The sequence below is a fragment of the Vombatus ursinus genome, unplaced genomic scaffold (assembly GCF_900497805.2).
Source record: "Vombatus ursinus unplaced genomic scaffold, bare-nosed wombat genome assembly UNPS02014808.1, whole genome shotgun sequence".
NCBI lineage: Eukaryota > Metazoa > Chordata > Mammalia > Diprotodontia > Vombatidae > Vombatus > Vombatus ursinus.
In genome coordinates this window covers 5369890-5393548 of record NW_020954586.1, presented here as the reverse complement: position 1 = coordinate 5393548, position 23659 = coordinate 5369890, and the positions used below count along the sequence as shown (strand labels likewise).

The following is a 23659-nucleotide window of genomic DNA, read 5'->3' as shown; positions in this document are numbered from 1 at the left end:
CTGCCTGCCTGCCTGCCTGCCTGCCTGCCTGCCTGTCTGCCTGCCTGCCTGCCTGCCTGCCTGCCTGTCTGCCTCTAGACCTCACTCAGCACATTGCCACTGCTGGGTCCTCTCCGGGTTTTTATGCCTGTTTTCCCACAGTTTCTTCCTCAACTCCTCCCCACCTTCAGTCAGTTCCCAACAGCCAAGCCCATCCTACATAGGATGCCCGGCTCCCATCCCCAGTTCTGTGGTCTCGTGTCTACCCATTCTCTTCCGAGAAGCCCACCATGCCTCCTCCTTCTCTTCCCGAGCGCTGCCACAGAAACACTTGGTCCCCACACCGATATTCCAGCCATGACGTTTCAGAAAGCCCAAATCCCCGATTTCAGGACTCGCTTCCTAGTTCCCTTCCTGTTTGGGCTCTGCACCTGCACCAGTTTCCTCCCCGATCAGAATTCCCACTCTGATTCACACAAAGAGGACTCTGGTCCTTCTGCAGGGAGGCAGGAGGCACAGGACTTAGCTCTCTGGGGCTCGGGGAGCTAGGGGCTTAGGGTCATCCCCTGGACAGCGCCAACAGGCAGGGCAGATCGTAACTGACCTTTAGCCGGAGCAGCGGTCTCTGTCCCCGAGCCTCAGCCAGCTGGTGGTCCCCAGAAACGCTAACAACCAGAAGGAAGATACAAGGTTACTTTCCCCTTTTCTCGTTGTCAGCTCACCTCATCCAAGCTCACCAGGGTGACCCTGGGGCTGGCTCTCTCATCTGACTATGAGTGGAGTTTGTCTGTGTGTGTGATGGAGGGATGGCTCCCTGGGCTCTCAGCCATGTCCAAAAACATGGGGGCCACCTCGGCAGGGTCCAAGGGACCAGAGCACTCCAAGGTCAGTCAACAGTCTGTCCTGAGCATTTATTCAGTGCCCACTCTGTGCTAGGCACGGTGCTAAAGCACCAGGATTCAAAAGGAGGCAAAAGACAGTCTGTGCCCTCAAGGAGCTTGCTGCCTCTCAAGTTAAATAGAGACCACCTTACTCAAGAGACCCCAAGCTTCCATCCTTCCATGCTGGAGCCCCCCCGTGTGAGTAGCAAAGGCTCTGTGACCCAGGGCCCACCAGAACTTTGAGTGCTAACAGCAGGAAGACAGCAGGAAGAGAGAGATCAGGATGTCAGATATGGGAGAGACAATGCAGTCCAAACTTGTCAATTTTGCAAATGAGGAAACTGAGGCCCAGAGAGGGGAGGGACTTGACCAGCCGTCCCCCAGCTGTTGACAGATCTGGAACAGAAATTCACAGCTCCCTACGATGTTATGACGTCAACCCTATAAACACCCCAGGAACCAGCCTAGTTGTAGGTACCACGAGGCCCAGGAGTCCATGCCTACCTTGGGCTCACCCAGAGGGAGTCCCACTGACACAAAGTAGGTTAACAGACCTAAAATGTACTACAGGTCCCAGCATGCAACTCTGGCCCTAGAACGCAGTGGGACTCATGGGGAGCTAAGGGCTTGCTCTTAGGATGGGGAGCAAGAGATGGGGTAGGGAGGGAAGCCGAACCTGCCTCCCTCTCTGGTTCTACATTCTCCAGTGTGGCTTGGGGGTGGGGGTGGGGTACTAGACTGCTGTCAAAGCTCCATCCCACACACTCCTCGGGGCAGTGACTCCAAGAGGTCTCCTGGTGCTCAGAGGCAAAGTGGACAGGCGAGCCAGGAGCCTGGCAGAGAACACGGGGAAGGACGCTCTGAGGAAAGGGCAGAAGTAGCTGGGCGTCCACATGGACGTGTGGGAAGGCAGAAAGGAATGGATGGAGTGCAGGGAGATAGATGTGTTGGGTGGGGTGGGGTGGGGTGGGAGGGCCGCCGTCAAGGTGGGCAGGAGACCGGCCCATCACCATCCCAGGTGGAAAAACTGAGAGCCAAGGTGGGCCTGGAGAGGTCTGCGGCCATAACGTTCTGTTGCTCCCACCATCAGGCCAGGAAAACCGACAGGTAAGAGCGCTGAGGCTAAGCCGCCCACTACCCTCAGCTCCCTCCCGCTCTAGCTCCCGCCAGGCTCCTCCCCTCCTCCCCGTGCCCAGGCTCCGGCCCCCTCCCCAGCTCCTTCCCTTCCTGCATCCTTCCGATCATCCGGCCCTCGGTCCTTCCGATCATCCGGCCCTCGGCCCTTCCGATCATCCGGCCCTCGGCCCTTCCACCCCTCCGGCCCTCGACCCTTCCTTCCATTCCTCCACCCCTCCGGCCCTCGGCCCTTCCACCCCTCCGGCCCTCGGCCCTTCCTTCCATTCCTCCACCCCTCCGGCCCTCGGGCCCACCTGCCTGGGGACCCCGCCGCGCCGCGCCGCGCCGCCCGCCGCCCCCCTCTTACCCGCGGGGCTCCGGGAGCCGATGCAGCCCATGGCCAGGGAGGGCCCCGTGGAGGCTCAGCTGGGGCCGCGGGCCATCACCTTCCCGAGGCCCGGGAGGGAGGGGAGCAGGCGGGGAAGGGAGGGGCCGGAGCCGCTAGTCCGCCGGCAGGAGCGGAGGGGGGGGGACGTCAGAACTGGGGGCGGGCTCCGTGACGCCACTGGGCCCAGGAGGGCGGCGAGCGGGGCTGACGTCACAGCTGGGGGAGGGGGTCCCCAAGAGCCCAGCCAGGGACGGAGGACACGAGGAGGGACGTTGGGGGCGCTTTAGCCATGCCCACGCGGCCAGCGAGGGGGCCAAGCCAGAGCGGCGCCTGCCCACGTCGGCTCGTCCCCTTCCGGCTCCCCCCACCCCATCTCTGCCAACCCCCGACCCACCGGGTCTGGGCTTTCGCGAGGCTCCTCTAGGCCCACTCCCATCGCCACCGGAGAGAACGAGGCCCGAGCCAGCTCTCCGGCCTCCCCGGCTGACCGCTGCCCAGGAAGGCCCCCTCCGGTGAGAGCAGGGCAGAAAGCAGAGGCATGGAACGTAATTGAATTCATGTTTAATAATTACAGGCACCGTGCCCCCCCTTTCCCCTGCCCAGGCAGCAGCAGAGGAGGTGCGGGGAGGGGGGCTGGGGCGGAACGCCCCCAGCAGCGAGGACGCTGTCCCAAAAGTGATTTCCTTAAAATAAAAAAAAGGACCCCAGGGGTAGGCGGTGGTACCCCACCCCCACACCAATTTTTATGACTTTATATATAATATATCTCTATGCCCCCGGGGGGAGGGGCGCCTGGCATCGTCCTGGGGGGGGGGCCCAGGCAGCCCCAAGCCATCCTGCCTCGACAGCCACCACTTTATTAGCTCAGACACACACCGCGCTACAGGCGCACGCCGCAGCCCCCCCTGCAGTCTGTGCGGCTGCTGTCCGCGCGGTCCATTCGGGTGGCCCCTGGCCGGCCCCTGCCCTCAGTTGTGGTCAGACTCGTCCTCGGCCTCACGCAGCCACATGAAGAAGGCAGTGACAGACTTGAGGGCCACGCCCTTCCCCTGCTGCTCGGCGGGGTCCTTGCTGCTCTCCCAGCTGTAGAAGGCCTCCTCTTTGATCACGTCTTCATCGTAGAGCGCATCGAAGAACGTGCGTAGTAGGTCTGCAGGGAGCAAGGGAGGCAAGGCCTGTGAGGGGGGCAGGGCCCTGGCAAAGACCCCCGCGACACAGGTACCAGAACAGGCCTCAGTCCTCATCCTCCCTTTACAGATGGAGAGGGACAGAGGTTGGAAACCCTAGACTCATTAGGGACAGAGAAGGAGGGAGAAGGACCAAGAGAGAGGAAAGAGGGAAGGGAGGGAGGGAGACAAGAGGAGAGAGGAGGGAGAAAGAGAGAAGGAAGGTAGCACAAGGGGGAAAGGAAGGGGAGAGATTTGGGAGCAGAGAGGAAGAGACAGAATGCTTATGAAAGGAGTCCCAAACCAGTGGTCTCACTGCCAGCCCCTGCCCCGGCCCCTGCCCCGGGCCCTGCCCCTTACTGGCTGGCTGCTCCAGGGTGACCACAAGCGCCTGGAGGGCGTAGAGCGCCTGCAGCTCCTTCTGCTCGTCATTCACGTACTTCTGAAGAAGCTTCGCTCGCGCCTTCAGCACGGCCACATCCAGCCGCAAGGGGGACTCGACTGGAAAGGCAGGCAGCAAGTCAGCTGGGCCCATCTCCAGCCCTGAACCACTCCCAAGGGTCAGCGTCCCTCTCCCGAGCCCCCCGACCCTTACAAATGATGGCTGAACAGCAGACGGCGGTCAGGAGTGCGCGGACCAAGGTATGGGAGGCCAGCTGCTGCACGCTCAGGTTGGCCTGTGGAGGAGAAGGGACGCGGGTGAGCAAGGCCACCGCCCCTGCAGCCAAGCCTCCCCCTCCGCCCAGAGCCCCATCCCACCTCGAGCCAGTCACAGATTCGCTGGTTGCTGGCGCTCTCCTGAAGCAGCTTCTTCAGCTGCTGGCTCAGCTCCTCGGGGGACAGCTCTCGCCGGGCCGGGGGCTCGGACTCCTCTCCCAGTGTGTATTCTACTTTCTGAGACCAAGAGTTCAAGGGTCAGGTGATGAGGGGCAGGCACGAACCAAACAAGGTGAGGGTGAGGGACTTGGCCAGCTCTGTAGCAGGGCCAGGACACCGAGCCAGGTGAAGACCCGCCCCCTACCTGCTCAATGACAAAGGCGTTGACGTCCTGGTCCTCAGGGAGGAATTCCTTCCAGCTGAGCCCAGCCTCTCGCCACAGCACCCCGACCTTTTTGTGACCCTGTTGAAAAGGCAAGATCCCTTCAGCCCCCCTCAAGGGTTGGCAGAGATGGGGTGTGGGGAGCCAGAAGGGGACAAGCCAACATGGACAGGTACTGCTCTGGCTTGGCCCCCTGCTCTCCTGGAGGGCTTAGGCGGCCCAGCTGCACCCCTCCCCTCCTGAAGAAGGAAGGGTTCCCTAAACACCGGACCACAGTCTGGCAGCTACTGGCTTCAGACCAATCCATCACACCACACACTGATTCCAAATGGATACGTGAATCAGATATCAGAAAATCAGAGAAGAAATTTACCTTTCAGATCTGTGGTCAAGGGTAGAATTCATAAAGAGGATTACACAAGATAAAATGAGCAATTTTATCTAATGGGAAATTAAAACAAAGAAATGAATCTAATGAATTAAACAATTAGAAGGAAACTAGATAACTGGGAAAGTCTGCAACAAATTTCTCTGATAACAGGTCTCATCCACAACAGATACAAATGAGTAAGACTCATTTCCCAAATGATCTATGGCCTTAAGGCCAGGAACAGGCATTTTTTTTTCTTGTTTTTTTCTTTTTTGTTTTTGTTTTGTTTTTCAGGCAATTGGGGTTAACACAGCTAGTTAAGTGTCAAGTGTTTGGTCTGAGGCTGGATTTGAACTCAGGTCCTTTGACTTCAGAGCCAGTGCTCTATCCACTGTGCCACCTAGTTGCCCCTTGGAATAGGCATTTTTCAAAGAAAAAAATCGAAGCTACTAATCACACGAAAATCATTCTCTAAATCACTAGTAATTTTTCAAATGCAAGTGAAAAAGCACCTGTGATATTCAGACTGGCAAAGACCCCAAAAGAGGGAAATTTTAACAAGGAGTTGTTGTGAGAACCCTCTGTACTGTGAGGGAGCTGGTACAGCCGCTCTGGGAAGCAAGCCGAAATCAGGCCCTCAGCACCGCAGGAAATGGCCATGGTAAGTGGTGTGTGATCAACGCACAGATCCCAGCTTGGAGGCTGAGAACTAGCCCTCAGCCAAAGAATTCTCGTAAACTGGAGAGCCGCTTGGCAAAAACTAGGTACCAACCAATGTCTCACACCGTCTACACTTAGATACTGTGTGTGTGTGTACACATACATACATACATATATATTATATATGTATATATGGTCAAAATGGGCACATGATTTAGACATAAAGGGTGACATCATGAGCCAAGTAGGGAAGCATGGCATGGTTTGTTTACCTGTCAGATCTATGGAGAAGGGAAGAATTTAGGACCAAACAAGAGACAAGACCATTACAAAATGTAAAATGGATAATTTTGATTACATTAAATTTCAAGGTTTTTGCACAAACAAAACCAATGAAGCCAAGATTAGAAGGAGAGCAAAAAACTGCAGAAAAAAATCTTACAGCCAGTGTCTCTGACATCAGTTCTCAAATATATAATTAAGTCAAATTGTTAAGAATACAAGTCATTCCCCAACTGATAAATGGTCAAAGGAAAATGACAGGCAGTTTTCAGAAGAAATCAAAGCTATCTACAGTCATAAAAATGCTCTAAATCCCTATTGATTAGAGAAATACAAATTAAAACAGCTCCGAGGTACCACTTCACATCTATCATATTGGCTAATATGACAGAAAAGGAAAGTGATACATGTTGGATAGGATGTGGGAAACAGGTACACTAATGCACTGTTGGTGGAGTTGTGAACTGATCCAACCATTGTGGACAGCAATTTGGAACTATGTCCAAAGGGCGACTACATTGTACATACCCTTTGACCCAGCAATACTACTAGTCCTGAAACCCAAAGTGATCAAAGAAAAAGGAAAAGGACCTATTTGTACAGAAATACTTGTAGCAGCCCATTTTGTGGTGGCAAAGAATTAGAAATTGAAAGGATGCCCACCAACTGGGGAATGGCTGAACAAGTTGTGTGTAAGTATGATGGAACACTAAAAGAGATGAAAGAAGGGATGGTTTCAGAAAAATATGGGAAAACTCCCATGAATTGATGCAAAGTGAAGCGAGCAGGACTGTGCTGTACACTCTAACAGCAATACTATATGACGTTCAACTGTGAATGACAGCCCTTCTCAAGACGATTCCCAAGGACTCCTGATGACAAGTGCTCTCCGTCTCTGAAGAAAGAGCTGATGGAAACTGAATGCAGATCAAGCACGTTCTTTTTACTTTATTCTTCCTTGGTTTTGGGGGTCTAACTTTCTTTCTGCAACATGGCTGACATGGAAATGTTACGCATGTTTGCATATAAATTGTCTATAGCAAAGTGCTCACTTCAATGAAGGAAAGAATTTGAACACAAAATTTTAAAAAACAATTATTAAAAAATGTTTTTACATGTAATTGAGAAAAAAAGAAAACTTAAAAATATATTCCCCCACCAAAGAAAGAAATCAGGCCCACAAAGTTAACTAAAATGTTCAGACCCAATGTCCCAGCTATCCCACCGAGACATCAAAGGAAGACAGGATCGTGATGTACAAAAATCTTTGTGACATCCCCCAAACTGGGAACTAGGGGGGTGTCCTGTAGAGGAGTGGCCAAACCAAGTGCAGTTGTGAATGTAATGGGGTCTTTACCGTGCTTTAAAAAATGAGGAAATGGCAAAACGAAAAAGGGGCAGCTAGGTGGCACAGTGGATAGAGCACTAGCCCTGGAGTCAGGAGGACCTGAGTTCAAATCCGGCCTCAGACACATGATACTTACTGGCTGTTGTGACCCTGGGAAAGTTACTTAACCCCACGGCCTACCCCCCAAAAAAAGAGGAAATGGGTCAGTTTCAGGGGAAACTAGAAGACCTTACTGAACTGGAACAGAACAAAGTGAGCAGATCCAGGAGAACAATTTATACAATGAGAAATGTCAGGCTTCAGAACTCAGGTCAGCACCACTCATCCAAAGAATGATGATGAACACAGCCTCCCTCCCCTTCTCCTAACAGAGGTGCGGAAAGGAGAACCGACAACTTACCAAGCACACCTTACTGGCTAGGGACGGTGAGAAGAGCTTTACAAAGTTCATTTTCAGATGTGGCCAATACGGGAAACTGTTGTGCCGGACCACACGAGTACGCATCAGGGGACTTCTCTAGCTAGCTCAATGGGAGCAGTGGTGAAACGTGTCTACGTCTACGCGTGAGAATGTGTTCAAGAACACATGTATATGTGTGTATGGTTCAACAAGAACCTGCTAGTTCTCAGTCATGGACTACCACTGACAGAAGCCAGGGGAAGCAAGAGGGATGAGGACAGCATGGAAGAAGCCAATTCCTAAGCGCTGTCACTACCCTCCTGCATCTCTGGCTCCCCCACCCCCACCCCAGTCCACCGCCTTGTCATCATCCTTGATGCCTCCTTTCCCTGACCTATGTGGCCATCCGACTCCCAACGTCTGACTCTCAAACACGTCTTGCAGTCACACGGCCGTTCGCCTCCTCGCCTCTCACCTGGACTGTGGCCATGCGGCCCATTCTCCTAAGTGCCCTCGCCGCTATCGGCCTCTTCTCTCCCCCATCCATCCTCATGGCTACCAACATCACATCCCTGAAGAACAAGCTGGATTGTGTCGGTCCCCACTGCCGCCATGATAAAACACAGACTCTCATCACAGCCTCTTTAAGTTCACCAGCGTCAGGCTCCCATCGATCTCCTTCACTGGCCAGCTGGGTGACACAGTGGAGAGAGCTGGCCGGGGGTCCTGCCTCAGCCATATGGTTCTGGTCAAGTCACCATCTCTCTCGGCCCATTTCCTCAACTGTGAGATGTCTCCCTGTGATTATCTCTGCAAACCTCGGAGGGCTATCAAATGAGCGCTGCTACTGTCCCTCCCATCTCCCCTCCTACGAGAAGCCCCTCTGGATTCCCACAGCTGGCAGGGCTGTCTCAAGTTATAAGCTACAGACTCATCTGCCTACATCCCCTAGTAGCACGTAAGCTGCTTTAGGGCAGGGGCTGGTTTTCACATTCTTTGTACCCCTGGAATTCATCCTTAATAAATCCTTAGCAAATGGGTCTCAAGAACACTGGATGTCACTGGTGCTAACAGAGAGGACTGGGTGTGCCTTATTGGAACAAAGGAAAGGTTCAAAGGGACACATGCCACCCCGCAGTGCCCATCATTCTTCTGTTGTGGAGATTCCACGTGGAAGGACACTGTGAAGTTCTGCTTTCTTGAGAGCCCCATCAAATCCCAGCTTCCCACCGTCCAAACAGCCAGCCCATCTACTCGTCACTTCTTTTCTAAAATAAGGGGCCTTTTCCCACACCTTCGACAGCTACCTCCTCAATTGATCAATTAAGAAGTATGTAGCAAGCACTCACTATGTGACCTCAGCCACAAGGGGGAAGGCTGGTAAACAGAGCATCCAGACGAAACAAACATGAGACAGTTTTCTACAGACAGCACTAAAAGCCACAGCAGGAGAATCAAGGTTTCGTCAAATTAGGAGAGAATGGAATAGTTTACCTGTCAGAGCTATAGATGAGGGAAGAATTTAGGACCAAACAAGATACAGAGAACATTACAAAATGTAAAATAATTTTGACTACATAAAATTAAAAAGGTTTTGCACAAACAAAACCAACGAAACCAAAACTAGAACTGGGAAGAAATTTTTGCTGCAAGTATCACTGACAAAGACCTCTTTTCTCAAATATATACAAAACTGGTTAAATTTATAAGAATACAAGTCATTCCCCAAATGATAAATGGTCAGAGGACATGAAAAGGCAGTCTTCAGAAGAAGAAATCAAAGCTATCTACAGTCACATGAAAAAACGCTCTGAATCCCTATTGATTAGAGAAATGCAAATTAAAACAACTCTGAGGTACCACCTCACACCTATCAGATTGGCTAATATGACAAAAAAGGAAAATAATAAATGTTGGAGGAGACATCGGAAAACTGGGACACTTATGCATGGCTGACAGAGTTGTGAACTGATCCAACCATTCTGGAAAGCAACTTGGAACTATGCCCAAAACTAACTCGGTAACACGATTGCTAGGTCTGTATCCCAAAGACATTAAAAAAAAGGGGGGGGGGGGGGGGAAGAACCCACGTGCATGAAAATACTTATGCTCTTTTTGAGGTAGCAAAGAATCAGAAATACAGGGGACACCCATCAATTGGGGAATGGCTGAGCAAGTTATGGTATATGAATGTAATGGAATATTATTGTGCTATAAGAAATGATGAGCAAGCAGACTTCAGAAAAACCCGGAAAGACTTGTATGGTCTGATGCTGAGTGAGGTGAGCAAAAAGAGATCGATCTTGTACACAGTAACAGCAACGTTGTACAATGACCAACTGTGAATGATTTAGCTGTTCTCAGCAATACAATAACCTAAGACAATCCCAAAGGACTTCTAATGAAAATGCTATCGGCCTCCAAAGAACTGATATTTGTCTGAATACAGACTGAAACATTCTATCTCTCTTTCTTTTCTTGTCTTCTTGTACAAAATGACTAATATGGAAATGGTTCACATGACTGCACATATATAACCTATAATACATGCTTACCATCTCAGGGAGGAGGGCGGTGAAGGGAGGGAGGGAGGGAGGGACAGAATTGTAACTCAAGACTTTATAAATGTAGTGAGATGTATTTGAAGAACACGGAGACCAAATTGGCTGGACTAGAAGGGGAATCATCCATAAGGCTGCCAAGGTGCCAAGGTGGAGCCAGAGGACCTTACATTTCATCCTATGGAGTCACCAGATTTGTTAAGTAAGGCAGCAACATAGCTAGCTAGACCCTCAACTTGGGAAAGGACGGATGGGGAGATGAGGTGAGCTCAAGAGAGGGAGGATGAGTCTGAGGTGGCAAGCCTGGGTGCCCTTGACAGACAGAGGCATATTCAGAAGAAAGGTGGCTTTGGGGGGCAATCTACTGAGCTCTTGTTTTGGTCATGCTCAATGTGAAATGCCAACAGAACACACCATTTTGAAAACACCCACCACACAGATAGAAATGTGAAAACAGAACTCAGAAGAGCCCCTAGCGATGACTACAGACTGGGAAGTCATCTGCAGAGAGATAATAACTGAGCCCCTGGAAGCCAGGGCCCACACCAAGGTTGGGCTATGCCCCTGGGGGGGGTGGGGATGGTGGAGACTGAGCAGTCAGCCGGGAAGAGACCTACCAAGAGAATCCCTGCCCCTCCTCCCAGGACGTCTTCTCCCTGGTGAACCTGCCAACTCCTACTTACTCTTCCCCCCAGTGGCTCACCATTGATTCAGAGCTGGAAGGAAGCTTGAGGCACCTTCCTCAGTGCAAAGATGAGGACAGTGACTCCCAGAGATGAAGGGCCTTGCTCGAGGGGATGAATATGGGCAAGAAGTGAAGATCCAGGAATCTGTCAGACCACCCCTGCCCCGCAGGACTGAGAGTATCTCCAGAAAGTCTGTGACTTGCCCAGCAGAGATGCGACGCGAGCCCAGGCCCTCTGGCCACTGATCCCAGCCTGAGCCCTACGGTGTGCTCCACGGCATGGGGGGATGGAGGAGAGGGCAATGTGCTCCCACGTGAAGGGAGGGGCGTTGGCCCAAAGGGTCTGTGTGTGCCCCTGCCCTCGGCGCTCTCTACTCACCACACTTTTGCACAGAAGCCCCAGGATCTCCAGCAGCAGGGCGGACGCTTTGCCGAGGGGTTTCAGTGGCTTTGCTATCTCCCTGTGGGGACAGAGAGAGCCAGACCTTGGATCACTTCACCACCTCACCAAAAGACAGGCCTAAGTCTGGCCCACGAGTCTGGGGGAGCTGAAGAACACAAAGGATCATTACCTGAAAAACTCCCCCATGGGCACCCCACCTTCCCTAAGGATGGGAGTCACCAGTTCTGCCAAGTATAGCCACACGTGGGGGATGTCAATCTCCATGTCTTCAGCCACTTCCAGGATCTCATGGAGCCTGCAAAGACCAGAGGTGAGGACCCCAGGGGCTCCACCTCGGGGGAGCCTGGCCCCCAGCAGACCCTCGCTCTGAGGGCCTCTCCTGCCAAAGGCTACACACGTACGAGGCGGAGCGGGCGGACAGGGGACCCGAGGGCTGGCTTACCCTTGGTAATATTGGATGGTAGTGAGGTGACCGGCACAGAGAAGCTGGTACAACAACTGGCCCATGTGCTCGCGGGCAATGGCACTGCGCTCCAGGGTCGACTCGATGCCGTTCCGAACGAAAATGAAAAGCAGCGACGGGGAGGCAAGTTCCTGCACGCACTGTACCGCTTCCTGGAGGCAGCAACGGGGGAGTCAGCCGGCCCCGGGGTCCCTGGCAGTGTCACCGCCCTCCTCCTGGCAGCCCCCCTGCCCAGCCACCCCTCACCTTCATGTCATTGAGATGCAGGAACTCCTCAATGATGGCTTTTGACTTCTTCTCTAGCTCTTCCTCAGACAGCGCAGCCTTAGAGGGACCCGCAGGGGCGGCGACTCCTTCCCGTTTCACTACAGAGAGGAAACAAGAGGGAGATGGCGGGGCCCCGACTCGGCCTGGGCATCCCCTCCTGCTTGGCCCCCGCCTCGGCCGCCCCCCCCTTACCCGCATCCCGGCTGCGGTCCCGCTCCTCGGTCAGGCTGGCCGCCTTGCGCAGACCCTCAGGTTGGAGGGGTCGCTCTCGGCTCCGTTCCTCCACTTCCTTGCTGAAGCTCCGCTTGGGGATCTGGGCCCGAGCTCGGTCCAGGCGGTCCCCACGCTCCCCTCCCCGCTCGCTACGCTCCAGGCGGTCTCCGCGATCCCCAGCTTTCTCACCGCGTTCCCGGCTCAGACTGCTCCTGTGAGAAGAACCAGCTGAGCCTCAGCACAAAACCTAGCCCCACCCGTGGCCAGGGAGACACAGGGCAAGCAGGGTGGCATCCCCCAGGACGACAAAGGCCTCACCTTTGTACCACACGCCGTGTGTCGGTGTTCTCCGGGGGGGCTGTCTGCTGAAGGGCTGAGAATCGGTTCAAAGTGCTGGTGGACGGCCGGGCTGCCTCAGAGGCTGGGGAGAAAAGAGGCCAGAAATGCAAACCCCCTCCTTTCTCATCCCAGGACCCCTTCCCATTTCTAAAGGCAATTGGCTGGCACCCCCCCATAACCAGACTGCCCCTCTGCTCCTACCTGAGTCAGAGGGCTTGGCTCCCATGCCCCCACTGCTGCCCTTGCCCCAGCTCAGGCGTCCGCCAGGGGCAAAGAGTTGGTTATTGGAGTCGATGGATCCAGGCTAGGGGTTCCAAAGAGGACAACAGAATCACAGGGTGCTCCAGCCCATCCTGAGACCCAGCCCCACTCCAACTTCTCCAAGTAAACGAGTCTCATATCAAGAGGTGAAAAGACCAGCCTCCCCTCCTCCCCTCCCCTCCCTCTTTCTTCTCTGGCTTCCTACCTTAGTGATCTTGGTGAGCCGGGAAGTATCAATGGGTCTGCTGCCTTTGCTGATGGGAACGGTATTCCAGCCTCCATCATCCACAATCAAACCCCCTCGGCCTAGGAAGATACGACGATCAGCACTCACCCACAGACCCCGAACAACCTGAGCGCCCCCGCCAGCTGTCACTCTCCTCAGAACCTCAGCTCCATCACAGGGTCTCAGTGGCCCAGACACGTGGCACTAACAAGAGGTCATCATCGGAGAGCTCTCCTCCTGCCAGCCCCACCCAATCCCTCTGACCACTGGACCCTCTCATGCAGGGCTTCCCTCCCGGCTCACAGACCAAAGGAGCCCGGCACCTCCCTCTCGTGGACTCACTGCCTGGGGGAGGCCCCGGAGGGCCCCGACGCTTGTCCCCGCCCTTGGCCATGAGCTGCTGGACTTTGATATGCTCGCGATGTTCCTCCATCTCGGCCTCCTTGTGAATCTGGTCGATGGTCTTGGGGCCCTGGTCTCCCCGGCGTGGCACCCAGCTGCTCTACAAGGATGAGGCAAAGACCACTCAGGGCAAGAGGGAGCAGAAGATCTAGACGGGGGCTGTGGTCAGGAGTGGGAAATGGGCTCCGGGAGAGCAGGGGTCAGTCAGGGGGGCGAGAGGCACAGCCTGGGGATTGCTTACTCTTCGGAGATCCAACACATCCTGTAGCATAAACCGGATCCTCGACGAAGTCTTCTTTTCCTTAATGATCTTCTCCATTTGATTGAAATACTGATCCATGCGGGGCTAGAAGGAGGAGAGGCAGAGCCCTCAGGGGGGGCAGGGAGGCGCCCCAAGCTCCCCAGGAGACGTCCTGTCCCCCGCCCCCACCCTGCCTCCCTCATCCTCTGGGGAGGGTGCACTACCTTGGCCTTCTCAAAGTCCAGGTCTTTGCCGATGGTGGTGAGCAGCCGGCAGAGGCACTCCAGGGACTCCTCATCGTGGTTCTTCAGTAACTTGACCACACAGTCATGCATGATGGCCTCCGTCAGCATCTTTAGCTTAAACAGCTCCCCGATGAACTTGATGTTGCCGAGGGAGCGTCGGCGGGCGACGTCTCGCGCCTCCTCCAGCTCCTCCTTCAGGCGGCCTCGTTCCTCTGCCTGGGAGGGGCAGATAAGGTCAGCTGGGGATTGGGGGGGAGTCCCTGCAATCATGAGAGGAGTAAGCCCCACCCTTCTCCCTCAACACCAACTCCTGAGCTCCACATGCAGAGGGCCGTGCCAGGCCCCGGGAAAAGTCATGAGCCAGGCCTGCACGACAAGCGGCCAGCCTAAGAAGTTGAGCCTATTTGAATCTTGGCTCCTATCTACCGCCAAGTTGTGCAGGTCTATCTGACATAAATGGATCAATGAGACAGATCCAGTGATGAACAAGGAACCCAAGTATCTAGGAAGTACAAGTGAAGGGAGCGGCCGAAGCACAGAAAGACCACGCTTGGTGACAAGAGCCAACAAAGTCAGAGAAAGACCACCCAGCGCAGGGAATGAACAAAAGGGTCGAGCGTTGGGGGCACATTCAGTATGCCCATGGGTTGAAGCCCTGAACAGATGAAGGAAAAGAACACGAGATCCCTGTGGAAAATAGCTCAGAGCCCAATTATGGAAAGTAACGGATGCCGAGCCCAGCCTAGACTTCCTTTGGGAGGCAATGGGAAGCTGCCCAAGATTCTGGAGCGACAAAGAGGACGGGAGGGTCGGGCGAGCGTACTGGCGGCACGCCGGACGCGAGGGGCGGTCCTGAGGGCCTCCCCAAGGGGAAGCAGAGTCCCCAGTCACCTTCCCTTCTCCACCACCCCAAACTCGCCCAGGCCCGCCCGCACCGTTGCCGCCTCATCCATCTCCTTCTGCTTTTTCTCAAATACTTCGTCGTCGTCTTTGTCTTTCTCAAACTCCTTCTGGCACCTGTTCAGCAGCAGTTTCCGGAAATTGACGGTGACCGTGGGCTTGTCGGTGGTGGGCACCTTCAGCTGTGGGGGAGGGGAGGGAGGCGTCAGAAGGGAGAAGATGGACTCTGGGGCAGGGCTGGGGGGGGGGGGGGGGGGGACAGCACTGCCCCCCATGAGGCAGCGGCACATGTTAGCATAGGCCACCGAGAAGTTGGGCTCTGAGATGGCCTTCTCGAAGATCAGGTCGATGACCCCTTTGAGGCGCTCCTCCGTGTCGATGGCCAGCTGCTGCACCTGCTTCATCAGCTGCTGGAACATCTGGGGCGTCAGCTTGTTCAGAATGGATCGCACCCTTCGGAACAGGTCCTGGAAGGCAAAGGGGACAGAGCACGCAGAGTGAGACTCCCCGTCCTACTCTGGGGAGCCGAGGACAACTTCAGTCCCCGGGGAGAGGGGAAGGGGACGGACGGGGAGGACCAGCCCCACCCTCCGGCACCTGGGTTTTGCTGCCGTCAGCATCTTCTTCTCCCCGGTCCTTTTCCGTAGGGCCACGTTTGCTACTGGGCTTCCAGGCCTTCTCGGCTTTATTAAGCTTCACATCCTCACTGAGCAATACCGTGGCAATGATCTTTCGCGGCTCCTTCCGAAGGCCCTGCTGGGAGCGCCGGGGGCCAAGGCCAGCCGGCTAAGAGGGGAGCCAGGTGAGAAAGGCCGAGTGAGGCCATGGCAGAAGATTTGATTTCCCTAATCCAGCCACTATTGGGTCAGCCCAGCATTCTCACTCACCGGTCCTCGGGGTAGCTCGCTGCCTGGTCCCCCACCAGGGCCCCCTCTTGGGGGGCCGCGACTGCTGAGGTTAGGCCGACCCAGGTTGGCAAAAGACGGGGTGAAGTCAGGGCCAGAGTTCATGATGGTTAGCCGGGTGGGGTCTAGCGGCCTCAGGGGGGTCTTGTTTACCTGTGCACACAAGGGGAGCTTTCACTGGCAGGACAGGAGCCCCGTGGGCACCCTGGGCAGAGCTCCTCACCAGTCAGCCAGAGCCCACCCTCCTGGCTGCACACACCTTGTCTAGCACCACATCACTGATGTGAGGCAGGCCCTCCGGCTTCTGCAAACTGGCGAAAATGAACTGGAATCCGAGCAGGAACTCCCGGTCGTAGCGCTTCTTCTCCTCCGGATTCAAAGGCTTCCACTGATCTGAGAACACGGAAGAGCAAAGGGTTCGAGGTGGCGCTGCTCCCCCTCCCCCTCCCCACAGCCTTGGCCTGCCATGCGGCCCCCGAGCTCACCTGACTTGTACTGGTACTTCTGATCCCCAGGCTGGATGTTCTCAGCATCATCGATCTTGTCTTCCTTTTCCTCCCAGGTCTCATCGGCCTCCTCGGGCCGGGGGCTCCGCAGGCCACCCTCAGGCTCGGGGGTTGGCGCCCTGCCCGCAGGGGACTGACTTTCCGACTCGGGCACGCCCTCATTCCCCTGTGGGCACAGGACCCCGGGCTGTAGGGCTGACTGCTCCCCTCCATCTCACCGTGCCCCCCCCCACAGCCACCCCCTCACCACTCACCTCCTTGAAGGCATCCAACAGATCGCCCATGGTCTCCTTCTTGTTCAGTTCCTTGATTCTCCGTCTCCTCTTTGGCACAGATGTTGCCACCACTAAAGGGGGACCGAAGGCCGGAATATTTAAGAACGTTCCCCCCTCCTCCACCATCAGCCCAGTCTCTCTGGGCTGCCTCCAGTGCCTCCACCCTCGTTTCTCCTCAGATCCTCAGCTCCAACACCAGGCTTCGGTGGCCCAGACACAATGGCACAAAGAGGACCTCATCAGCGAAGAAACAAGCAGCCCACTGTTAGCTGGCTCCCCCCTCCCCCTTCCTCGTCTAGGCCCTCACTTCGGGGCATCTGTGGGGGCCCCTGCCCTCCCCGAACCTATTCCACAGGGTGCGTTCCACACAGAACAAGCTAAGGAGAACCTCAGGTGCTTCAGCAACTGAGCAAACGAGTCCGCGAACGGCGATCCCACCCCTCTACCCCTCACCTTGGGTGGCTGTCTCGTCAAGGCTCTGGGGAAGGGGGGCTGGGGTGGGGGTGGTCTCAGGGGGCAACGATTCCTCTCCTCCCTTCTCCCCTTCAGTCTCCCCTTCCTCCTCGTCCTCCTCCTCCTCCTCCTCATTCTCTAGCTCTTCCTCCTGGGCAGGAGGTGCAGCAGGTGGCCCGGGAAGGTCGGCAGGGAGGGCGGGGAGTGCCGGCGCTGGTGCTGGCGCCGCCGCCACCACCGCCACCTCCTCAGCCGGCTCCTCGGGCTCAGCAATAGGGCTCAGGTCCGTGGCTGGGGGAGAGGGGGTCCCGTTGGGCAGCTCCTCAGGCTGGGCCGTAGGGGCCACAACTGTGAATTCCTGGGGACAGGCTGGGGGGGTTGGCGGCACAGGAACCGCTTCAGCCTGGCCCACCTCTGGCTGGGCCTCGGGCTCCTCCGTGGGGGCCACGCCGTTGGGCTCGGGAGAAAGCTCGGTGTCCGGAGGCTGTTGGAGGCTGGGAGCCTGGGCAGTGGCAGGCTCAGGGGCTGGCGGAGGACTAGTCACTTCTGCCTCTGGGGAGGGTCCAGGGGAGGCACAGGGCTGCTGGAGAGCGAGACCGGGGCAGGGCAGCTCTGGTGCGTTGTGAGTGGTGGGGGCGGGCTCCTGAACAGAAATCTCCATGACCACCGTGGCTGCCACCGTGTCCTCGGTAATGGGGAGGCCCGAGAGGCCCGGCTCAGGCCCTGGCTGTAAAACTGGAGGTGGTGGTGACTGGGCCGGGGAAGGAGAGGATGGCTGCGATGGAGATTCAGAGGGGCTGTGCTCTGGGCCACCCCCCGGCCGGCCCCCGACGGTCACTCCCTGAGGCCGGTCATCTGTGACAGAGAGCGAAGAATGACCACTCGCATCTGTCACCACCACCCCACGGCCGCCAGCTCACAACCCATTCCCTTCTTCACGGCCACGTTCTCCCTTGACAAGGCCAGAGGAGGCCACTTACCTGGGCGGACGATGACAGCAACCTGGGGAGTCTCCCCATTGGCCTGAGGCTCCAGACCTCCTCCTGTCTGTGGGAAGCAAGAGGTCAGACTGCTGGTCCTGAGGGCCTTCCCCCTCCCCAGGGTTGTGACACCCCTCAATACCTGGGGAGGAGTGGGGGTGGAGGAGGTCCGGGCCCCAGACATGATCTCCTCTGTGATATCCTTCCCTCCCTGGTTGGGATCTCGGATCCGAATCTGGGAAAAGGTGTAGGCTGAGTGGGGAGCAGGGGGAGCCCACTTCTCCTCCCTGCCCCCACTCTACCCCTCCCCCCCAGGAAACAGGTAGGGAAGTAGCATGAACCCCCTGAATTCCCCTGCTGACCCAAGCACCCTGATGCTGGAATCATAGCCCCCACCCCCACGAGCCCCTCGACCTCACAGAGTACCCAGTACATCACAATGCCCTCCCTCACTACTGCCCCCTCCAATGCTCCAAGCCAACAGCACACACCTCCCTCCTCCCACCTCGGGGACTCCAATCCAGCCCTCAAACAGCCCAATTCTGGCCAAGGATTGCCTGCTCTCTGGGCAGGGCCCAGGCTCCAAGGGGTGGAGCCACAGTGACTCAGCGGCTTCCCCAGCCCTGGCACCCCATTCTGGGCACCACGCCCAGGGCTGGAGGACTGAGCAGAGGCGGAGGCTAGCAAGAGCTTCCAGGACATGGGGGGTGGGGGTGGGAGCATGGGCACATAACACAGGACAAATCATTCCCAACAAACAAAAACCCACACTGAACCCCCAAGAACTCAGGCCCCTCAGGACTCCCCAACACCCTCTCAGGCTACCCCCGCCCCCTCAAGGCCGAACATTCCTTACCCCGCTCGAAAAACCCCCCGGCCCCCCCCCCCCCCCCCCCCCCCCCCCCCCGGCTAGAACCCTTCTCCCAGAATCCCCCTGCTCTGACCCACAGTGCCCTAGCTCCCACCTGACCTTGCCTCCTCCTTCTCAGATCCCCAATTCTCCCTCACCGCTGTGGCTCACCGTCTTTCGTTCCCTCTTGGGAGCAATCTGGGGCGGCTGGTTCATCATGACTGGGGCGGGGGCCACGCCAGGTGGAAACTGCTGCACACCCTGAGCTGGGTAGTAGGCACCGGCTTTGCAGAAGGGGGCCGGGTAGGGGTGGGGAGGACAAGGAGTGATGGCAACGTCAGGACCCGACCATATACGGACACCCGCTTGTGTGCCCCTCAGGCCCCCAGAACCCAGCTTTCCCCACACAGCAGAGGAGGGGAGGAGAGCCAGGGCTTCTGCCCCTTGCTCCGCCCCCCACCCCCAGGGAACTCGGCGTCTACAGAAGCCGGGGAACCAGTCTGAGCTGCGTTTACAAGAATTCCTGACACACACCTCTGGATGGAAGGCAACCCCCCCCACACACACATATGTATACAGACACCCCCCCCCCAATCATCCAGGCCCACTAGGTCAGAGATCCAAGAGTATGACCAGCTCCTATGTGGGATGCCCTTTCCTTTTTCCTACTCAGGAAGCAAAGATGTGTTCTGCAAGACCAGAGAGATCCCACCTATCCCTCATGACCCCCTATTCCACCTGGCTCTAAGGTTCTTGGGCAGAGGTTCAGACACTGGGGACAGGGAACAGGAAGGAAGCCACACTAGGCAAGCAGGGAGGGAGGATCGACCATCCACGACCCGAGCTCCCAGACCCCTCTGCACGTGGACCTCTGACTTCTGCCAGGCCCTGGGGAAGCCTCCAAGTCTCTTGGCAGCAGGATAAAGTCTACTCCCTCCCACCCCCCACCATTTGTTAAACATTAAGCACCAATTACGAATCCCATCTCTTTGATACCAACACCAGTGGCCAGGGTTTGTTTTCACAGTCTAAGGCTCACAGGCACACCTCCCTCCCCCCTTCCCTTGTTGCTTACCGTAGGTCCCAAATTCAGTGGGGCTTGCTCCAGGATAGAAGCTGGGGGCTCCTGGCTGCACTGGATACTGCTGTGTTGGGACAACATATGTGGACCGACCCTGGGGAGGCAGGGAGGGAGGACGTGGCAATGAGTAACTGGCCACACTGCTGGGCCAGACACCTTAGCCTAGAAATCGGGAGAAGAGGGGCCAGGTAGGAAATGGAGGGACTCAAGATTAGGCACGTGTCTCAGGTCCCACTTCCAGGGAGATCCCTGCCTCACCTGTCCAGGGATGTAGTAGGCGCCTTGGGAGGCCGGGTAGGAGATCTGGGAGGGGATCATCATCACTTGGGAACCCGCAGGGTAGACGTGGGCAGCCGGGCCAGGCCTGGCGGGGGCTGCACTCTGCACTCGGGAGGCTGCACTACTGGGGGGCTGAGCCCGGCTTGGATAGAAATGCTGGGACAGTGAGGAAGGAAAAGGAACGGGACAGCGTCACAGCCAGCCCCAAAATCCCAAACAAGTGGAGCTGCTGCAGACAGGTGGCCTACGCTCACACTAGCTCAACAGCTCAGCAGCCCCCAGCCCCTAAGGCCGACTGCTCGCTCCTCTGGGCTTTCCCACCATCTCCAGCCTCTCTCCAAGAACTCTCTCACTCCCAGAGAACCATGCACTCCATATGGTAGCGTAAAAAGGACCCCTCTCATACAAAAGCGGCCCTGCCTTCCCTGACCCTTCCAGGCAACAGACAGACCAGCATGCACTGCTCTGCCTCCCTGCCCCGCCCCCCATCCCCCATCCCCCAACCCCAGGACACTAGGGAGGTGGCTTTTAACATGCAGGGCTCTTTCCCTTCCCAAGACCAGAGGCTCTGTAAAACTAAGCCCCCTCAACATGCACTACACCAGCCCCCTCCACCCCAAGCCTCCACCCTGGGGGGACAGGAGGCTATCTCCCCACCATCCCTCAGGACCCTGTCCCTGCTGCCCCGCCCGTGACTAGGAGACCAGGCTATGGTCCAGGATCAGGCAAGAGGCATTACCTGCAGAGACCTGAATCCTCCCTGAGAGCACATGGGGACAGGAAAGAAGAGAATTATCCCCCAGGTGGCCAGGGATGGAGTGAGGAGAATAGGGAAAGAAACATCCCTTCTTAGGAGGAAGGAAGCAGGGGAGAAAAAATGGGGCTCCTCTCCCCCACGGGCTAGAGTGGCAACAAGGGACAATGACCAGAGCTACTGCGACCACCAGGAGAAGAGAGGAGACAGAAAAGATGTAAGCTCCATTAGGGCCACCCCAGGTGCACTGCTCCCAGCTCTGTGGGGCTCCCCGTTAGGGGCACCCCCATAACCTAGGCGTGTCTCCTGTGGGCACTCATTATCAAATAATGCACTGAAAAAGAGTAAGGGGACACAGGAGAACAAGGATTGGAAGAGATCAGAGTCAGGTGCGAGGAGCCAGGCCCTGACCACTCTACTCTCCTGGTCCTTCCCCAGCCCCCCAAGTCCCAGCTGCCTCCCCACAGACCCTCACCTGGCGGGGCTGAGAAGGCGTGTTCATTTGGGTCGCTGGTGGCGGGTTAAACACCACCGGTGCTGTCTGCCCCGGGGGGAACGCCGGCTGAAGAGGGGGAGACCAGAATTCAACAAGAAGAGAAACTGAGGAAAAGGGAAACCATTGGGGGGGAGAACAAAGAGGCTCAAGAGAAGTGAGCTAACAGGGCTGGGGTGGGCAAGTTCCCCCAGAGTCAGGAGACCACGGCCTCCTCCCCGCCAAGACTCCCACTTTGCCCCCCCCCATCTAGGGGCTGGGGAACCCAACTGGATCTTGTTCTCTCTCCCCCAGCTCAGTTCTGGTCCCAGCCTTCCTCTATACTCCCCCATTACCTGGGGGAGTCCAGGGGACGGGGCAGGTGGGGGGCCTGTGGGCTGTGGAGCTTTGTTCATTTCATTTGGTGCCACATCAGGGTCCCCCCAGCACCTGTGAAGAGAGGGGGGATGTTCAAAGAGAGGCCCCAGGGAGTGAGTCTAAGGCCTTGAAGCTCTCAGACGCCAACAATCACTCTGTCCCTACCAATCCTTCACAGGTTTCTAGCCCACATCAGGCCAGGAGCCCAGCCCCAACTGCCCTTCACTCACCCCCTCGGGAAACAACAAATCCACGCTGTGGCCTACAGGTTCTGGGCATCCGAGGGGCCTAGGATTAGAAGGGGAGGGGGAATCAACCTGGCTCCAGGAGCCAAAGACCAACCAGACCAGAAATTCCAGGTCTCCCTGGCACCAAGCTCCAGGAACAAAAAAGGAAGGACCCCCCCCCCCAGGGGACAGCAAGAGACACACCAAGACAAATGATTTTTGCCTAAGAAAGCATGTGAAGGACAAAGTGCCAGAGGAAGACTTCAGAGAAGACAGCTGGGGCCCAGTGAGGGCCTGAATTGAGTGGGTGGGTATCCTGGACCTGAGGCATGCAGAGGGTGGGGGGACGGCGGGGAAGAGGATTAGGGCCCAGAACCAGAACCGACACTGGCCCCTACTTTGGGGGACTGGAGGGAGAGAGCCCGAAGGGAAGGCCCTGAGGCCAGGCCAGGGAGGGAAGGAGGCTCTTCCAGGGAGAAGCCCTGAGGACATGCTAGTCCTAGGAAAAGGGGAAGAGCAAAGAGAATGGGGGTGGGGGGAGAGATCAGGAATTCGAAGTGACTGGCACACTAGGTGCTAAATAGGAAATGCTTCCTCTTACAAAGATGTGGGGGAGGAATGTCTAGCACACAGTAGGGACTGAAAAGGCAGTGCTTGGTCTTACAGAGCAACGAAGATGGGGAGAGGGCCCCAGTGCCTAGCATACAGGAGATCCTAAATAGACAACCTTCCTCTTACAGAGCAAAGAGGACAGGAGAGAGACAGGGCTGCAGTGCCTGGTACACAGTAGGTGCTAAATAAGAAGGCTTCTTCTTACAGAGCAGAGAGGAGGGAGGGGGAAAGGGGCCCCCAAGTGCCTGGCACATAGCTGGAGCTGAACAGGCAGTGCTTAATCTTACAGTGCAAAGAAGAGGGAGGTAGGGCCCCAGTGCCTGGCACATAGTAGGTGCTAAATAGAAAAGGCTCCTTACAGAACACAAGAAAGAAGGGGCCCTAGTGCCTGGCACAGAGTGAGGGCTGAACAGGCAGTGCTTGACCTTACAGAGCAAAGATTGGGGGGTAGGGTCCCGTGCCTGAAACACAGTAGGTGCTAAAAAGAAAGGCGTCGTCTTAAACAGCGAAGAGGGAGGGGAAGGGGGCCCCCAAGTGCCTGGCACACACAGTGGGGGCTGAGCAGGCAGTGCTTGATCTTACAGAGCAAAGATGGGGGGAGGGCCCCAATGCCGGCACACAGTAGGCGCTATATAGACAATGCTTCTTCGGGGGGAGGGGGCCCGCGGTGCCCGAACACAGTAGGTGCTAAATAGGAAGGCTTCCTCTTACGGAGCAGAGGCTGGGGGAGGGGGCCGCCGGGCTCGCACCCGGGAGAGGCTGAGCCCCGACCCATGTCGGAGAAGAAGGGGGAGCGGGGAGTGGGGGAGGGAGAGGCCCGGCCGGCCGGCCCGGGCGCGGAGAGCATGTGACGGGCCGGGCCTAGGCCTGGGCCTGGGGCCCGGGGCCCGGAGCCCGGCGCCGGCCCGAGCTCCTCCCTCCCGGGGCGGCGGCGCCAGGGAACAACGTGTCACTTCCCGCCCCGCTTGCCCGCCCGGCCCCGGCCCCGCGTTCCGCAGGCCCGGCTCCCGGCTGCCGGCCCCGCGTTCAGCCCGGCCCGGCGGGCGGCCGGC

At 56.9% G+C, this 23659-nt stretch overlaps 2 protein-coding genes and 2 non-coding genes across 6 annotated transcripts in view; all 4 read right to left on the bottom strand.

The window, feature by feature from the left end:
* FAM131A (family with sequence similarity 131 member A) overlaps window positions 1-2392 on the bottom strand; it is a 7863-nt gene extending 5471 nt beyond the window's left edge. Inside the window, exons 1-2 of the mRNA XM_027875310.1 lie at window positions 2344-2392; window positions 584-644 (exon numbers count right to left, since the gene is read on the bottom strand). The gene's annotated coding sequence lies outside the window, so the exon portion shown is untranslated. The remainder of the gene's footprint in view (window positions 1-583; window positions 645-2343) is intronic.
* A 516-nt stretch (window positions 2393-2908) lies between these two features.
* EIF4G1 (eukaryotic translation initiation factor 4 gamma 1) overlaps window positions 2909-23659 on the bottom strand; it is a 21353-nt gene continuing 602 nt past the window's right edge. Inside the window, exons 2-33 of one of the 3 annotated variants that reach the window (XM_027875321.1) lie at window positions 21999-22056; window positions 21747-21840; window positions 21394-21480; window positions 20144-20320; window positions 19880-19979; window positions 18976-19088; window positions 18097-18189; window positions 17955-18021; window positions 16975-17829; window positions 16501-16592; window positions 16226-16412; window positions 16000-16133; window positions 15723-15893; window positions 15433-15621; window positions 15105-15302; window positions 14871-15017; window positions 13915-14151; window positions 13691-13795; window positions 13390-13549; window positions 13027-13127; window positions 12762-12864; window positions 12540-12642; window positions 12201-12433; window positions 11988-12106; window positions 11721-11893; window positions 11448-11573; window positions 11255-11336; window positions 4552-4650; window positions 4290-4424; window positions 4126-4207; window positions 3891-4031; window positions 2909-3514 (exon numbers count right to left, since the gene is read on the bottom strand). In XM_027875321.1, the coding sequence (XP_027731122.1) occupies window positions 3333-3514; window positions 3891-4031; window positions 4126-4207; window positions 4290-4424; window positions 4552-4650; window positions 11255-11336; window positions 11448-11573; window positions 11721-11893; window positions 11988-12106; window positions 12201-12433; window positions 12540-12642; window positions 12762-12864; window positions 13027-13127; window positions 13390-13549; window positions 13691-13795; window positions 13915-14151; window positions 14871-15017; window positions 15105-15302; window positions 15433-15621; window positions 15723-15893; window positions 16000-16133; window positions 16226-16412; window positions 16501-16592; window positions 16975-17829; window positions 17955-18021; window positions 18097-18189; window positions 18976-19088; window positions 19880-19979; window positions 20144-20320; window positions 21394-21480; window positions 21747-21806 (4851 nt within the window). In that variant the 5' untranslated portion in view covers window positions 21807-21840; window positions 21999-22056 and the 3' untranslated portion in view covers window positions 2909-3332. Of the gene's footprint in view, window positions 3515-3890; window positions 4032-4125; window positions 4208-4289; window positions 4425-4551; window positions 4651-11254; window positions 11337-11447; window positions 11574-11720; window positions 11894-11987; window positions 12107-12200; window positions 12434-12539; window positions 12643-12761; window positions 12865-13026; window positions 13128-13389; window positions 13550-13690; window positions 13796-13914; window positions 14152-14870; window positions 15018-15104; window positions 15303-15432; window positions 15622-15722; window positions 15894-15999; window positions 16134-16225; window positions 16413-16500; window positions 16593-16974; window positions 17830-17954; window positions 18022-18096; window positions 18190-18975; window positions 19089-19879; window positions 19980-20143; window positions 20321-20903; window positions 21253-21393; window positions 21481-21746; window positions 21841-21998; window positions 22057-23659 lie in introns of those variants that run through there. The other 2 variants (XM_027875322.1, XM_027875323.1) reach the window with 2 other exon arrangements.
* LOC114052695 lies at window positions 13199-13274 on the bottom strand. The gene has a single exon (XR_003570307.1). It is a non-coding gene; the product is annotated as a small nucleolar RNA SNORD66 (small nucleolar RNA).
* Window positions 16693-16769, bottom strand: LOC114052691. Its single transcript, XR_003570303.1, has one exon. It is a non-coding gene; the product is annotated as a small nucleolar RNA SNORD66 (small nucleolar RNA).